General features: G+C 28.8%; 1 protein-coding gene across 1 annotated transcript; it reads right to left on the bottom strand.

The window, feature by feature from the left end:
• Positions 1-6,744: 6,744 nt before the first annotated feature.
• Positions 6,745-7,999, bottom strand: LOC131607263 (transcription initiation factor TFIID subunit 7-like). The gene is made up of 3 exons (XM_058879281.1): positions 7,808-7,999; positions 7,417-7,682; positions 6,745-7,321 (listed from the first exon to the last, which is right to left on the bottom strand). Exons 2-3 carry the CDS (start codon positions 7,678-7,680, stop codon positions 7,163-7,165), a joined length of 423 nt encoding a protein of 140 aa, XP_058735264.1. The 5' UTR covers positions 7,681-7,682; positions 7,808-7,999; the 3' UTR covers positions 6,745-7,162.
• Positions 8,000-18,741: the final 10,742 nt, after the last annotated feature.

The following is an 18,741-nucleotide window of genomic DNA, read 5'->3' as shown; positions in this document are numbered from 1 at the left end:
GCAAAGGTAACACCTTCTTCTCTAAATAAGTTTACAATCAAATGAATTTACATTGATAGATTTTTTATTCCTTGATTGTTTACTTTACAGACCAAAACAAAATCAGTACTTCTGCATGACATCCTTCACTTCGAACGTCTTCGCTCTTCAAACCTGTAGATTTTCTGTAACATTGAATTTACCAATTGGTGATGATTTTAATTGTTAGTTGTTTGGTTTCTGTGATTAAGCAGGGTGACAAAGCATGGGTAATACATATCCATCTTTTTTGTAGTTGCCATTAATACATTTCTCCAAGCACTTTTTGGAAAAAGATTGTATGGAGTAGTTAGAGGCTCGTTTGCATATGTAATTCCAGTTACTTATATTATTGGTGACTCTGATTGCAACCGATTAATGATCCTTACGAAGTAAGTTTTCATCCTTCCTTCTCATCATTGCGAATTTAAGACAACATTAAATCTAAACATTAGTTATTCAAATTTTGGATTTATGATTTACCTGCTAGGCATTTTCACCAACCATTATGAAATTGATTTTTTTTATTCATAGGGTAATGATCAAGTGTTACCTTTTCGCCCTCTTTTGATCAAAAGATCAACCAGTGGACTTTTGAAGGTGCGGTCAGGAAATGCACCAGCAAATTCTTTTCCAACTGTTACAGCAACTCCGTAGCCGGGCAGATCCTGATTCCTGCAAGCCATAAAAAGTTTGCATGCTGTTAGCATGAATTTTGTGAGTTGATTAACTATTTTTGTGAGTTGATTGGTTATGTAAATAAATTTAAAAAACTATGCATCTCAGTGTAATGTATAGAAGTGTTAGTTAATTAGTTGCAAAGTGAGTTAATAATGTTGTTAATTAGTTGGCATTTGGTAAGCACACATGTTGGTTATATAATTTATGTATCTAAGTGTAATATTCATTCAACTGATTTGACTCAGCATCTCATTTTTTTCTACTTCCAAAAGGTTTTACTCAGTAGATTTCCAGCAGTTGGTACATAAAGATGTCTCTACAAATGCAATAAGCAAAAATACTGCATTAGTTTTTCTCTTGGGCTTTACTTTGTTGAGTTTGTACTTGCTACTTAGCCAATACTGCTCATTTTTAATTCATTTGGGGGGTCCCGTGCTATTAGTTACCGCTGGAAAACCTCTCTTAAGATTTGTTGTTCAAGGTAGTTTTCCTTTAAAACTTGATTCCGGTGCAGCAGAGTTTGGAGGTATCTGATCAAGGATGACCAAACCAGTTATCATTGATGGTGTGCTCAATGCTCCAAAAGCTTGAGGCTGAAGTCTTCTCCCTATGATGTAACCACAGTTTAATTCATTGTTCACAAAAATGAATTGATTATTTAAATTTAGGAGACATTACTTTATCTTGGTCCAATCTAAGCCCTCCATATAATGTCATATAATGTGAACTCTTCCAAGTTTTTACTAAGCTTGAAACTGTTCCCAGAATGGTAACACCAGCATCCTGAAGACCTGAACAATTGTAGTTAAATGAATAATGCCTACTTGGTGCACTGTATATAATTAAGATGATGCAACATACATCTTTAATTTTCGTTCACGTTACTTGGTAGTCCATAATTGAATGTTTTAAGGGAGAGTATTTACCTGTGTTCTAGCTGAGAAAAGTGTGTTAGTGATAGAAACAACTAATTGATAGATTGGAGAGTAATTATGTGACCTACCAAGATGTAAACGTGAAGATCATTTGAAATATAATGAAAAGAACTAATTAAGCTATTGATATTAAAATATCGAATAATAATGATTGATTTAAAAATTTTTTATAAATGTTTCAAAAACAAAAATAATTATATATAAGAATAATTATATTGTTAATTCAAATATAAAACTTTTATATATGATAGAAATTATACAAACCAATTTTTTAAAAAAATTATAAACTATTTTGGTCATGGCATTTTGTCTTTTTGTTTTCATTTAATTTTTATTATATCTTTGAAAATAAAATGCGTGTAACATACCAGTACCCTTGCGAACACACAGGTACTACAACACCAGTACCTAAACGCACGAGTAATTATGTCGAAATGTGTTTGAACACACGAATTATTACATTTTTTTACAATTAAAAAAATATTAAAAAATTATTCAAACATGAGAAAAATATGTTATTTTTGAATTATTTATGTATCTAATATTTTTATTTTGAAATTATTTTAAATTTAAGATAGAATTTTTTTTAATATAATATATAAAACATTGAAATATATAAATTATACAAATTAGTTTTGTTTTTCTTATTTACATTTTTATTATATTTTAAAAACAAAAACATGCGTACCACACCAGTACCCGTGGGAAAGCACGGGTATCCCACTGATCAAAATATTAAATAATAATATGACAATTTTATTATTGGTTTAAATATTTATGACAACAATTTAGAAAAAAACAATACTAATATAAAAAATATTTATATTATTAATTCAAATATTTTGAATTTTAACGGGAACATGAAGTTCCTGATAAAAATATTGAATATCAATGAAAACATCAAGTTACTAATTAAAATATTGGATATTAACGATAACATGAAGTTAATGATAAAAATATTAAATATTAACGGGAACATGAATCTACTGATAAAAATATTGAATACTAACGGGAACATGAAGTTCCTCATAAAAATATTGAATATCAATGGGAACATGAATTTATTGATTAAAATATTGAATATTAACATAATCCACACATTTTCTTTATATATATTATTTCTCAATGGAACCTCTACATTTCTTAATTGCATCCTAAGTTGTATTATTCAATCTAAAACAATATAAACTCTATTTTCTAAATTACTTTTTATTTTCAATATTCAATTTTTTTAATATTAATATTTTTTATAGCTTTACCCATTTTTTACCAAAATTTAGTCTTTTTACTAATACCTTTTGTTTTTCTCAATCCAAATGCGCAAAAACGACAGGTACCCGTGCGAACGCACGGGTATCACACTAGTTTTGTCATTAAAAACAATGCATATAAGAATAATAATAATTGTTAAATAAATAAAAAAGACCATTTAATTATTTAAAAAAATTAAAAAATGTAATATTTTTCATAATAAAGAAATTATTATTTTATGACAAATTATACATTGTGCAATATAAGCAATAGATTACAAAGTTATTTTATAACACTTAAGTATTTTCTATAGATTACAAAGTTATCATATATGAATTTGGTAATTCAAAACAATGCATATAACAAATATAATATATTTTAAATCATACGATGTCGCACGGGTCTGGTCGAGATTTCACATGACATGTATTTAGTTTTGACTTGTAAAGTTCCTTTATATATATCAAAAATTTATGCAATAGCTGATATTTCATTGATATGTTCACTTCTACCCGTTAATTCAGATGAGTTAATTCTAAAAATTTATTAAACCTATTTTAGAAATTATTCCATTTTCTCAAGTTCTTTTATATATATCAAACATTTATTCAATAATTGATATCTCATATATATACATTCACATCTACCCATTAATTCAGATAAGTTAAAAACTCAATTGAATTCGAATGAGTTAACTCTAAAAATTTATTAAACATATTTTAAATATTATTTCATATTTTCAAACATAAAATATATGACAGCTCTTGTCAAACTTAAGAATTTTACAAATTTAAAATGTAATTAGTTATCATTTAATTTCCTTTAAGATCTATGATAATAAAAAATTGAATTGAAAGCTCGAAAAATTGGATTCTTCGTATTTGCACTAAAAGACTTTTCATCTTCCCGTGTGACCTTTCAAATTAATTGCATTGAGTAGGAAAAAACTGAATTTGCATTGAAAAGTTAAAAAGACGATTCCTAATGTTTCAAAAATGCTATATTATTCATATAGGACAAAAAATAAAAAAGTCACCCGTATTTTTTTTATGTTAGATGAAAGCAAAAGTCATTTAAAAAAAACTATTTTTGACTTTTAAAATTATGAAATTAAGAAATATATAATAATTATGAGGAATTTAATTTTCAATTCAATAATAATTATTTCATTCAATAATAAAATTTCCTAAATCTATATTAAATGATAATTTGACAATTATTCTTGTAATTATCATTTAATTGCCTTTAAGATATATGTGAATAAAAAATTTGAATTGAAAGCTCAAAAAATTGGGTTCCCCGTATTATATATATATATATATATATATATATATATATATATATATATATATATATATATATATATATATATATATATATATATATATATATATATATATATATATATATATATATATATATATATATATATATATATATATATATATATGTATTAGAAGACTTTTCATCTCCGCGTCAGATTAGTTGCATTCAACAAAAAAGAATTAAATTTGCATTTAAAAGTTAAAAAATATGAGTTTTAATAGATATGGTCATTTGCATTTTCATTGTTTCAAAAATGCTATATTATTAATATAGGACAACTAAAAGTTAGGAAAAACAAATAAAAACAGTCATTCCGTATTTTTTATATTAGATGAAAGCAAAAGTATGTAATTTATAAGTACTTTAGTTTTTATATAATATAAATTAAGATAAATTCTTAGAAGAAATAAATTTTCTCCCATTAAAAATATTCCTTTTATTCTTTAATACTTAAAAAAAATCATTTTCACATATTTTCTAACAAATATATTATATTGAATAGGATTAAAATAATAATAAATAATATAATTAATATATTATATATTATATATTATATATTATTTTAATAATTAAAATAGTTATAAAAGCAGTGTTTATTCCGATTATGTAATAATTAGTACACAAATGATTAAGAAAATAATATATTTTTAAATAATTAAGACATATTTATCAGATTGTGTACATTCTCGAATAATTAAAATATATATGGAATAATACATCGAAATGCACAATAAATAAATAAATATATCATTTAATAGAATCTCATATTTTTATTTACACTTCCAATATTTCTATATGATTTTTCTTTCCACAGCAATTATAATAAACTTTTTAAAAATCACCTGCCTCTTCTTCATTTTCATCGAGAATACAGTCTATTTTTTATAAATTAATTGTATCAACAATATACTTTTTCTCGTTTATAAAAATATTGATAACTTATTTCTGTTTATAAAAATAATTATATCAACAATAGACTTTTTCCAATTTATAAAAATATTTGTAGCTTATTTTCGTTTATTAATTAATATAATTGTATTAACAATAGTATTTTCCGTTTTATAAAAATATTTATAACTTATTTCTGTTTATAAAAAAAATTACGAATAAAAAATTATTAACAGATTTTCATTAATTTTTTTAAAAAAAATTTATTCGACGTACAAAAACATGTTGTGGCTTTTAGCTGATTATTAACAAAGAAATAAATAAAATAATAATAAATTTATATATAAATATATAAATAAAAATAACATTTTCAAATTGAGATAAGGTAAACAAAATCATTACATTAACTCATTATTTAATCATATTTTTTGTATTTATTAAATTTCAACTTATTAATTAATAACTAATTCTTATTTATCATGAATACAAAGTTTAAAAAAAAATTGATGAATGATAAAATAGAGAAAACCACTGATATGCACTTATAAAAACATGTTAAATATGTAAATTTTGGAATACAAAACATATAAATTTATTATGTATATTATTTTTATAAATGTAAAAACAAATGATGAATAAAAAGTGGCAAATATCCTCAATAAATAAATAAAATATTTATTGTAGTAATAAGGGATATGTACAAATATCATAAAGTGATTGATTTATGCATAAAAAAGTATAACGTGAGAATTCTAATTTATGAATAGAAATAAAAATTGGATCCCCTGAAAAGATAACATTAATAGCTATAGGAATTTCTATTTTTTATTGTTTCAAATCATAACGATTTATTTAGGAAAAAAGATATTTTAAATGGAACTTTAAAAACGTGATTTTTTAAATAATGATTTTCTTTTGTTAAATAGTAATTAGGAGTTAAAAGAGAATAATTCAAAAGATGTGTGATGCTTAGAGACCCACATAATCTATTTAAATAAATAATAATCATAATGAACATTGAAAGAAATCATTGGTATTAAAGTCATTGAACAATTAAAAGGCATAAAATGATTCAGTTTTTTGAAAAAGTAAAATTAAAAGGCATAAAGTGATTTAATTACGTGTTTATTAAAAGCAGATTGAAGAGTTATAAAATGTTTTAATTTCCATTTAGTAATAATAAATTTAATTCAATAAAAAATTAATAAAGTGATGAAACGTTACAATATTAGATATGTATATACACACACAGTGAAAACAGTTATATTGCATTATCAACCTCTATTAAACCTTTTTTCATTTCATGAATATCTAACAAACACAAAATCAGTTGGTCTATTTGATTTTTCAATGAAGATATGCTATAAACTCCTCCCATAATCTTTTGAAATACAATTCCAGCTTTGCAAGAGTAAATTCACCTGCCGTGCAGGATCTTCAAAAGCTATGTTCATCTTAATCTTTATTTCTACCAATCAAACTGCAGATTATTTCTACCAATCAAACTGCAAAACCGAAAATGAATAAATGAGATTTTTCATGTTACAATAGAGATAAGATATAAGCATAAAAAGTAGAAAATAATCCAATACAATAGACCTTGTTGAGAATAATAGCATTATAACATATATTTGTGTACTTTAGATAACACAAAACTGCACATACAAATTATAAAATGAGAAAATTCTACTAAACTTTGAAACTTATATATAAAATTAATAAACAGAGGCATACTGAGAGAGACAAACCAATCTTTTGAATACACTCTGCAACAATAAACATGAGAATTAGTTAAGAGTCAATAAATTGATTCAATTCAATTAGATAGAACATAAAACCCGAGAAAAAATATAAAGCCCGAGAAGCATCAAATTACATTACACTGCATATATTTCTGTCAACATCAGTACACTCTAACTAAAATAAAAATTAGTTTACACAACATAGGGACCTAACAAAAGTTGGTCCCATTTCAGATCTATTGTAACATTGCGTTTGCAGGAACAATGAAGAAGTATCCCAATTCTATTCCTATCAAACAAAAAATCCAATTAGATTATAACCTAACCATAAAAACCAAAATTGAATCCAAAAAAGTAGATGAATAGAGAGGAAGAGTAGAAGATCAAAGTTTTGCGTGCGTCTCTCATGGGAGGGGTGAGGCCATGTCTACACTCAATTACATCTGGAGCAGCGTCACCGGATTCACTCACCATAACTATCTGTTAGTTGCATCCATCAAAACAAATAGTTATTTAACTATCCAAATCATGAATTGTGAGTAAATGAATAATGTGAATAACCATGGATATCTGACCTGACTAATATCGGCGGTCTTGACCAAAGAGTTATCGTCGTAAGTCTTGTATGATTCAACAATAGAAGGAAGGTCAAGTAGATAAGCTGGGAAGTGGTCATCCCCAATAACAAACTCGCCGCTTCTGCCGCTTCTTCCATCCTCGGTAAATTGCAAATCTAGCGACTTGTCCTCAGACGACGAAGAATGATTGCTTTCGTTAAGAAGACGCTCTATCTGCTCCGCAACGTTAGGCGGAACTCTAAATATGAATTGTTCCTCCATGACTACATATAATAAGTTGTGTTATGAATAATAGAACAAATTGAATTGATTTGAATTAATGTAAAAAAAAATCAACATTCGCAAACCGAATAACTGAAGGAAATACGGTGTTAACAACGTAACTTACCAGAATCAAAAATTGATCGAGGAGTTTTGAAGTAGAGATGATGAGAGACACTTTGATCAGTTTAATTTTGGAAGATGGTGTTTGTTGCAGCGGCAATCGGAGCGTGAAGGTGGCACTAGGGTTCTCCAGTAGAGAGGATCGGAGAGGTTTGATGGGGAAGAGAGAGAATAAGAAGAATAGCTTAGGGTTTGAAACTCTCCTAAAACGTGATTTTTTAAATAATGATGCATTCTTTTCATTTTATCAAATAAATAGTTGGAAAGTGATTTTTTAGAAAACTGGAAAGTGGCTTTTCATTTTTCAAGGTGAAATTTGAAATTCAATATTATGTATTTCCAGCTTCTTGTGTATTAAAATAAATAAAAAAATCAGTAAGAAAATAATGAGGAATTGCCATGTCAGCAAAACTAAGATTACAATCAACCATATTGTAGTATTTAACAAATAGACTAACTTGCCCTTAATAATTAGATTAGTTTAAGTTAAAGTCAATTAGGGTAGACGTGGAATTTCCAGGTACTTTAACTTTTATATATTGTTAATAGATCTTAACTTTTTAAGGGATGTATTAAAATTACTCTATATTTAATTTTTGCTTTAATTTTGAGTTAAATATATTTTTCTTTATAAATAATTTTCACTTTTAGTCTTTTAAAAGTTTAAAAAAAAAAATATCTCTCAACAGTTTTACATGGGTATAACCCTAACGTTAAATGGAATTAATAGACACTGACATACATGACCGTCAATCGTGTATAAGTAAATTTATTTTTGGCTAAATTACCTGCTGGGTCCTTTAAGTTATTTAATTGTAACAATATGTTCCGTTATGTTTTTTGTCTACAAATAGGTCCTTTATGTTAACTAACGTCTGTAACGTTGACCTTATTCACAAAATTCGTTCCAAAAAAGTTAAGTTGGCACAAACGGTATCCTTACAATATCTCTCCAACTCATAATTAAACACTTATGTATGATTGTGTGAGTTATATAAACACTAAAATTAACTATAAAGAAAACGACGTGGGACTTAATTTCTAGATTTAACTAAAATTGAACAATGTTCTCACATGCTTAATTTTTAGTTTAATGAATGAATTGTCATCATACATTACATTAATTTGGATATAATCAATTGGCATTCATTATAGATAAATCAAAATTTAAAAGTAAATATACTTGCCAAGCTTATTCATAGCATCACACATGCAAGCCAAATCAACAACAACTTGGACTCCAGTAAAATTAAAATCCTGGGAAGAGAAATAAGAAATGGTTAAAGGAAGAATGTATATAATCTAATATCGCCCATTCACGAATCACGATGATAACAACTTCGCTGCACCCAGAATTAAATAAGGTACTTGCATGAAAACACGAGCAGGCTTAAAAAGGATCTCAACTTGCTTTGAATAAGTGTTTTCCCAGTCGATAATATTTTCAACATTTGCTTTTGTAACTTGGAAACTATCACAATTACGAATGGCAGATTCAAGAAGAATTCGGATAAGGTAAGGTAACATATCTGCCATACAACCACAAAAATAAAACCATCAGCAACTCAAAGAGAATGTGCTATTCTAAAGAAGGATATACTAGTCCTTCATTAGAAAGATGATAATTGAACAAAATCACCAATACCAAAAATTTCAACAAAAAAAATCTAGTTGAGTGATCATCAATGGTCTGAAGAATGATGTGTGGCCTGTTGTTCGTACTGCAATGGAGTATATGGAGTAATTTATAGAGATGTTGATGGTCTTATCGAGAATGACGACAAGAATGGAGGAGGAGGCCTTCACAGCTGTTTAGGGTATATTTCCATGTCCCACATCGTTTTTTTACACTTAAAATAAGTGTTTATATAACCCACACAATCATACATAGTGGGTCAGGTTGATGTGCATAAGGTATATCCACATGCACGTTGCATAAGTCTCGTACGAGTAATATTTAAATTGTTATTATTAATTGTGAGTAATGAGTAATTATTCTGAGTAATATCAAATTTTAACTATTTTGAGTAATATATTCATTGTTCTGAGTAATATTTATACTATTTTGAGTAATTTGTATATTATTTTAAGTAATAAATATAATACTTTGAGTAATATAAATAATATTTGAGTATTTATGCACTATGCATAAGGATATATCTTATGCACATCAACACATCTCAGATAGTTGTCTAATAATGAGTTGGAGAATCAAAATAATCTTGAATACAATTTAGTTTTAAAGAATAATGATTCTTCAATAATGTAAATAATGTAAATGAATAACGATTATCTTGAATAAAATTTGGCTCATAAAGAATAGTGATTCTTCAATAACATAATCCCTTAATAATATCTATTAATTATTATGGAATTAATCCAAATATTTTTTAATAGTGTAATGAATCCTAATATTATATCAAGTTATTTAATTTTACAGTTTAAATATATTTTAGTAAAGATCCATTAATATTTGTTATTAATAGTGAAGTTTTAAATTGGATTGATTTTTATGTATACCAAAATTAAAAATAAATTAACTATTAATTTTGCATTTTTTTAATTTATATACTTTAAATAGCATTTTGATTTATTTTTTTCGATTTTGATTTTTTTATTAAAAATATTTATTTTTCTATAACTTTATAAATGCATCTATATTAAGTCATTTTAATATTCGTTAGCAATAATATAGTTTTAAATTGACTTGATTTTATCATATAAAAAAAGACAAGTCAACTATTAAAATAAAACAAATTTAATATTTTTGGAGGCTACATAACTATTTTTATAGAACACAAATTTTTATTTTTTTTCAATATCAATATGTTCAATTTATTATATATTGTTTGTTTTAAATTTTCATTTTTTTAAGAATATCATTAATTGATTTTTATTACTAATTTCAGCAAATATATAATTATAACCTTAATGTTTCGATTTAAATTAATTAAATTTTAATTTCAATAAATTTTTATAACATCAAAATATTTAATGTTATAATAGTAAAGTTCTTTTATATTCGCATTTAATAGTGCAATTTTAAATTGGATTGATTTTGATGTAAACCAAAATTAAAGATAAATCAAGTATTATTTTGTTTTTTTTCTTCAATTTCTCTATTTTGAATAGCATTTTGATAATCAACTATTAAAATTAAACAAATTTTAAGTTACATTTTTTATATTCAACAAACTATTTTCTTTGATGATTTTTCTATTTCCACAATAATATAAAGAATTTAATCGAAATACACTAAAAAAAATTTACACTGACACCAATTAATCACTAATATAAATATAATGTTATGAGAATGATTATATTAATTTACAAATAATATTTACTCAGATTAAAGAGCCATTGGTTTGGAATCAATAATTTTTCTGATTTTGATTGATTTTTAATAATTAATTTACAAATAATACTCAAATTTATATTTTAAAAAAAATCTGTTTTTTAATCTTTTCTATTTAAGGATGCCGATAATTTTTACCATGAATTAAAGATGTCACTAAACTAAATTTCTCTAAAAATTTGTTAATGAAGTTAAAAACTTTAATCATATATATATATCTCAAAGTCAATTTGAGTATGTTTAAGATTCTTTTTTCTACAGGTTTGTTTGTTTAGTGTTCTATCTAATCCTTATTATGCTTCTTTCTCTGGTCTTGTTCTAAACTCATTCGATCCAAAATAGAAGAAAAAATGTGTGCCACCACAGATAATATCAATTTAGGAGAAGACTTAGAGATAGAGGTATTGTGGCGATTACCTGCAAAATCATTGATGAGGTTCAGATGTGTGAAAAAATCATGGAACACTCTCATCACAAGTGTCTTCTTTGTAACTGGAAGAACCAATTTACAGATTCATGAGAACAGTTATCTTCTAGTCGTTCACAAAACACCCAACATCAAGTTTCAATTATGTGACATAGACAGTGAAAAACCAATGCTTACTAATTCAGTGTTTTCAAACCACGTAGCAACAATCCAATTCTATGGCAGTTGCAACGGTGTTTTCTGTCTCAAAGGTAATTATCCATACACTAATTATCATAATGAGTTGATCATGTGGAATCCAATCACTAACGAGGTTCACTTTATTGCTCCTGCTCCTTCGCTCGGGAACTGTTACATTGACGAGTCGTTGTATGGTTTTGGTTCCGTTAACGATAGTTTCAAAGTTGTTAAACTTAATATATCTACCAACAATGGGAGGATGAGAATGCTTTATCTTTTATCGGCCGAAATTTATAGCATCAACACTAATTCTTGGACACTCATCAAGAACCATCCTCCTGTTACTATGGTCACTCGTCAACATCCTCCGAGATACAACCCTCTTGTTAATGGTGTTTATCATTGGATTACCGCGTCTAATCGAAATAATGCTGCAAATATTCTCTGCTTTGACTTTCACAATAACAAATTTCAACAGCTTCAAGCTCCTTATTCAAGATATCCTGCACTACTTTTCTCCGAAGATGTTGCTGCTATAAAGGATTCTCTTGGATATGTGGTGCAGCATAAATCTTCTACTACGATTTTGTTGGAAATTTGGACCTTGGAACAAAACAGATGGTCCAAAAAGTATAACATTGGGCCATTTAATTCAACGTTTACTATTTTTGGTATTTGGAATAATGGTGATGAAATTCTTATGGGAAAGGTGGGACAACTGCTTAGGTCTTATGATCATCATGGAAACGTTCTTCGCCAATTTCGAATTGATATTTTAGAGAATGAATATTTTTGGATTTATGAATTTGTACCAAGTATACTCCTGTTAAAGTAATTCATTAGGAACAGGCTCTAACCTAATCTAACACAAGTAAAAGACAAAGCTTTATACTTCAATTTTTCAGATCTATTTAAAATAGATCTCCAAACTTTTTGTATTTTATACTAATATTAATATTAATGTTTTCAAATTAATACTTTCAAATTGACACAATATAAAACTCGTTGCTAGCACCTCTAAATCGGCATTTTTTGTTTGGCGAATCACAAGATCAATTTCCACCTTATGCATTTCATGTTAATTGTTTTTAAAACTATTAAAATAATAACAAAAATTGTGTTATCTCTTTTGGAAGGACACTTGGATTGATGACAATCCCTTGTGCGCTAAATTCGCTAAACTTTTTTAATTTCTTGAACCAGCAGAATTGATTGTTGGTCAGGTGGGAGTTCTAGTTAATGGTCTGCTCACTTTGGAGTTAAAGTGAAATAAACTTTTGTTTGATTATTGACAAGAGATGGTTTCTAACTTGATATTTTTAATCAGGGATGTCTGTCTCTCCCTCCAAAACATGATATAACATGATATCCAAAACATGAAAAGTGACATCGGTGTCTTTTTAAAGATGGTGTGTTTTCTCTCGTTTCGGCCTATTTTGGGCTCTTTCATTCTATTGGACATAAAACTTCATACGCAAAAGAGATTGAATTGTGGATGCTTGAAAAATGTTGGTTAAAATAAAAATCTTTGATAAAATTAGAGTTTAAAAACATTAGTAAAACAAATAAGTAAATACGCAATAGAAAAAGAAATAAATGAAAAAACAGAGGAAAAATAATAAAGTAAAGGATATAAGGAAAAGAAAAAACATCACAGATTTGTATATGTTTACCCTAAGATTTATACTCCTAACCCAAAAAAAAAAATAATACTTGACAATTTCCACTATCCTGAGAGATTTTAATAGGATATGTCCATAAATCTCCTTTTACAAAAATTTAAAGTTTTTCAATGGCTAACTTCAAACCAATCATAATGTAGACTTTTGACTGAATATCCTCTAAATTGATCTTGGATTTTACACGGACTGACCTCTGAACCGAGTTGAGATTTTACACAAGCTAATATCAAAGCAAGATAAGATTTTACACATCCTGATCTCGAATCAAGATGAGATTTTACATAGACCGGTATCAAACCACGATGAGATTTTACACGGATTAATATCGAACGAACATAATTTTTACAATGGGCTGAGCTCTGGAAACTTTGTGGAGATTTTGATGGTCGGTCTTCACAAACCAAAAAGAGAGCTTTTGCAACAAGCAAAATTCAAGAACCAAGCATAGACTTCTTAAGACACCCACCAAAGCAAACAAGAGTTTTTACTAGTTTAACTCGCAACCAAACAAATTCTTATAAAAGATATTTAACTCAAGAGAAAATACACTCTTGGGTAAATTACAAATATGTCCTTACCCAAAACAATGAACCTTACTAAGCACAAGAACACTCTCGAAGTATTAAGGCAAAATTCAAGTGAGAAAAATGATATATTTATAGAAAATGACGAGAGAATGAGAATGTATGATAAAAGATTGTTTCCTGAGTGATTTGAAATGATAGATGAGATCTCTATTTATAGGCTAAAGCATGATATAAATTTGGACACATTTCATGCAAAATTTAATACCGTCGATTAAGCTAATTGGCTTTTTTACCCCCAAAAGGAATGTTTTAATTTATAGTCATTGTCAATCATTAAGAGACTCCTCCAATCCTTTCTGTGTATTATAAATTGAAATAATCGATTATACCACTATGGATAATTAATTATTTACTTGGATATATGATTTTAACTTTAAAGATATGATTTTAACTTTAAAGATATGATTTGATCTTCAAGAACATCTTCAAAAGGATAGCTTGATAAACCTTCTTAATACTAAGAGCATCTTCGACCGCTTGATCAATCTTCAAGAGATAAGTACTTCACTATATATCTTTATATATCAGGAGTTATCATCATTAAAACCAAACAGTTAATTTAAGCTTTGATATAAAAAAACCTGGACACTTTGGATCACCTTAATAGTACCTGCAAGCACATAGTGTTAGACGCTGGCCTAAGGATCTAGAGGGGGGGTGAATAGATCTCACAGAGTTTTTCGGAATTATTTCGAACTAAGGCGAAAGCGGTTCTGAATCGACTTGCGTCTATTCCGGACCGTTATTGCAAGGGTCGTATATGTGACAAAACCACAAGATAATTGAGATTAACGATGAAGTGATATGTTATCGAATCAATACATTTCACAGCTGAAAATCAATTAACTTCTAAATTGACAAACTTTGGTTTGCAATGCAGTAATAATGGAATAAGTAAAAAGACAAACACTTGGTGATAATGTTCAAATTGATGATGATTCAAGATGTGGTGAATTGTGATGTTTATGCAGAATCTTAATTCACAATTTTAGCACTTGAATCGTTAATCAATTTTGCAATTATGACCAAGTATGAACAGAACGTAAATGAAAAGATAAAAGCGACAAGAACACGATATTTGTTCAGGCAGTTCGTCGATCGTCCTCGCTACGACTACGTCTGCCCCCAATTCCAAATTGAAATTGGGAAATCTTCCATTAATGTTGAAAGCAGTTTATACAAAGAAGAAAGCAAAGCGATAAACAATAAACCAAATTTGTCGATCCTTTGAATCTTCTTCCCCCTTAATCTTGAGTCAGATCAAGGTGTCCCAAGAGCTTCACTTGATCCCTTTTCTGCAGTGTCTTGAATTGCCTTGAACCCTTGTTCTTCAATCTTCACACTCAGATGGATCCTTGATGAAGCCTCTTGATAAAAACCCCCAAGAATCACCTATCTTGGAGGACAAAACCCTCGGATTTTATTCACCAAAAACCCCACAAATCTTCACCCACTAGGAATCTTCAATTCCGTTCCATGGACGTTATCGAACTCGATCACTAACCCTCAACGCAAGAATGATTATGTGTAATTGTGTTGGAGATGATGAAGAACGAAGATGAGAAGCCTTTGTGTATCTTTCAGTCGTTGGTGTTCTCAAATGCAATAATGAACCTTGGACAATATATATGAGAGCTTATCAGTTGGAGCAGAGAAAACCAGAAATTTTGGTATTTTTGATCAATTAGGTCGACCTCTTGTAGTGCTTAGGTCGACCTAGCAGAGGTGCATTAGCTTTGAATGATATTTGTTCCCAGTTAGGTCGACCTGTTAGGGAAGTAGGTCGACCAGAATTCTCTTAAAATGCGTTTTGGGACATTTCTTCAGTTTAGGTCGACCTAGTTGATGTGTGGGTCGACCTAGCAGAAGTGTATGAAATTTTCTCCATTTTAGGTCGACCTGGGTTGACAGTAGGTCGACCTAGCTGCTGCTTTTCTGCATTCTTCTTGTTTTGCTTGTGTTGAGTCGACCTATATGCATAGTAGGTCGACCTGCTCTGTCATAAGTGACCAATGCTTGCTTTTCTTTGAGTTCTTCTGCTTGTGCCTTGTTGCTTGTATGCTTGTTGAGTTTGCCATGAATCAAAAACATCTTTGTGAGTGTGATCTTGTATTCACACATAGATCCATACATATTAGGCTTCATGATACTTGAAATTATGTTCCTCAAGGGACACATGTTGCACACAATTTTCTGGTAACTGATTTGACAAATCACCTATTCATATTGTTAAACCAATAACAATAAAATCTTTAACAAATCTTCTGCACATCATTCTCTAAAACGTAATAGTCTGGCATGTTAAGCAAAGGCCCAAATGTCTTACCACATGTTGTAACACTGTGTCCAGTATGTGTCATTTCTGGAGTTTCGTATAGCTTAAGAAAGCTAGATCAACTTGAACACTTCTCCATATTGTTGTTTTGTAAAATGCAGCTAATCCAAAGGAACAATTCACAAAGAACTTCGATCTCCCCCTTTGGTAAATTATGGTAAAATAACTCTTCAAGATATAACACTTAGTTCAACTCTTCAAGATATAGCACGTTGTTCATATCATAATAAGTGCAGTAGATTTAGTTGACTTCATCAAAGCATTCAAATAAAAGCAACAACGGTCTTCCATGATTAGAGTTAAGCACGACAACAACAATATAAGCTAGTAGCTTCAAGATCATAAGCTTGCACATAATCCATTTAGTTGCTTCAAACCAAACAGACAATCCAATATGCAATCATTTATAGACTTAGTCACATAGTTAGTAGCATAAAATCCTAGTAACGAACAATCATTAACATGTAATCATTCACAAACTTAGTCGTGCGCAATACAAATAGTTAGTAGTTAATACTTTGGATACGTAAAATCTACTAACACAAGTATACTAACAATCAAATATGTTTACATACATACAAGGGTCATATGTCTTGCCTGATGCTCTATCATGAAGCACGATATTAGTACTTCCTGATCAGTCAGTACTAAATAACTACTAGGTTTACCTACACACAACAGATAAGCCCCTTCTCACCAATACTCCCCTTTTTCCCATTATTTAACAAAGGGTTAGTTCTTCAAAAAAGTCAGCATGCATAAAAGATATTTTGCACAAGGTCAGCCATGCAAGGTTAGTATGTTAGAACATACACAACCAAAACATGAGAAAAGCCACCATATTCAGCATTAAAATATGCACAATAATTATTACATAACCCAGTCTTTTAAGGCTTACAGAGCCCTTATAGAATGACAAAAAAACATGTCTAAAAGCCACTAAACTGAAGGGAAAACTTCAATTCTAGTCCTCAATTTGTAGAAGGCTCCATACTCCAGCTTCTTATATTAATAGCCAATGTCAGTTGTCCTCGTCTGAATCTGAATCACTTGACTCCAGAACCATTGTAAAACAACTTCTATCCTTCTAATCTTTTATGCACAAGGTTAGTTATGCAAGGTTAGTATGTTAGAACATACACAACCAAAATATGAGAAAAGCCACCAGAATCAGCATCAAAATACGCACAATTATTATTACACAACCCAGTCTTTGGAGGCTTACAGAGCCCTTATAGAATAACGAAAAAACATGTCTGAAAGCAACTGAACGGAAAGGAAAACTTCAATTATAGTCTTCAATTTGTAGAAGGCTCCACACTCCAACTTCTTAGATTAATAGCCAATGCAAGTTGTCTTCATCTGAATCTGAATCACTTGACTCCAGAACGGCTGAAACAATAACTTTTATCCTTCTAATCTTCTCAAGATTCGTGTTTGCGAGCCTAATATTTCTGGTGCCTCAATAAGTTTCAACTATGGAAATGTTATTCCCAACTTATCACGCTTCCTTAACTTTGTTTAACCAAGACTCTAACATATCACCAACATCCTTAGGGACTTCAATTTCCTTTATAAGGATGTTCCCACTCATGTCTCCAAAATTTTCATTCATTTTGTGAGGATGATCTTGAGTTATCATAGTTTAATCCTAAATATGAGGGCAATATGAGGTACAAAGAAGGTTTTTCTTGATTGTAACAACATCCAAGTTGTAACATATCTCATAAAATAAAAGAATTCTCTTTATTTTTAGTGCCAAGGTGGTATTAGGGGAGATAAATGTTTTTTTCTCTTTTAACACAACTCCCTAATATTGATTGCTACAAGGTTTTATAGAAGCAGAGCCCCAAAGCACTCCTAGACTTTTTAACCATGAGTTTATCCTTGACAACAACCTCCTCCAAAGTTACATTTTAATAGTTTCCTTTCAACCTTAGTATCTTATGACACACACTTTTTCTTCTTTAGTAACCTTTCCTCAGACTTGAGAGAATCATTATCCTTCCCATGTATCTGTATGATGTCCAAGACATCTTCTTTAACATCTATTTCTGATTAAATCTTTCCATGTTTCTCATAATTAGAATACTCAGTATGCACTTTCTTCCTATGATATGTGGTCTCACTCACTAACATGTTACCCATAATGTTTGCTACATCTATATTTCTCTCTTTGATCATTTGGTCATCTTTCAACAGCTGAGTGCAATTGCTTACACCATGTCTATATAATAAGTTCTTTATTTGATTTACTTGATAATGAGAAAACTAGATAGTATCACCTATCATGCTCACTTCAGACTCAGGCTACATTTGATGGACAACATGCTTCATCATCTTGATTGGCAATCTATATTGCACAATGTCTT

This window comes from Vicia villosa, linkage group LG5 (genome assembly GCF_029867415.1).
Source record: "Vicia villosa cultivar HV-30 ecotype Madison, WI linkage group LG5, Vvil1.0, whole genome shotgun sequence".
Lineage (NCBI taxonomy): Eukaryota > Viridiplantae > Streptophyta > Magnoliopsida > Fabales > Fabaceae > Vicia > Vicia villosa.
This window is presented reverse-complemented; position numbering and strand designations above follow the sequence as displayed.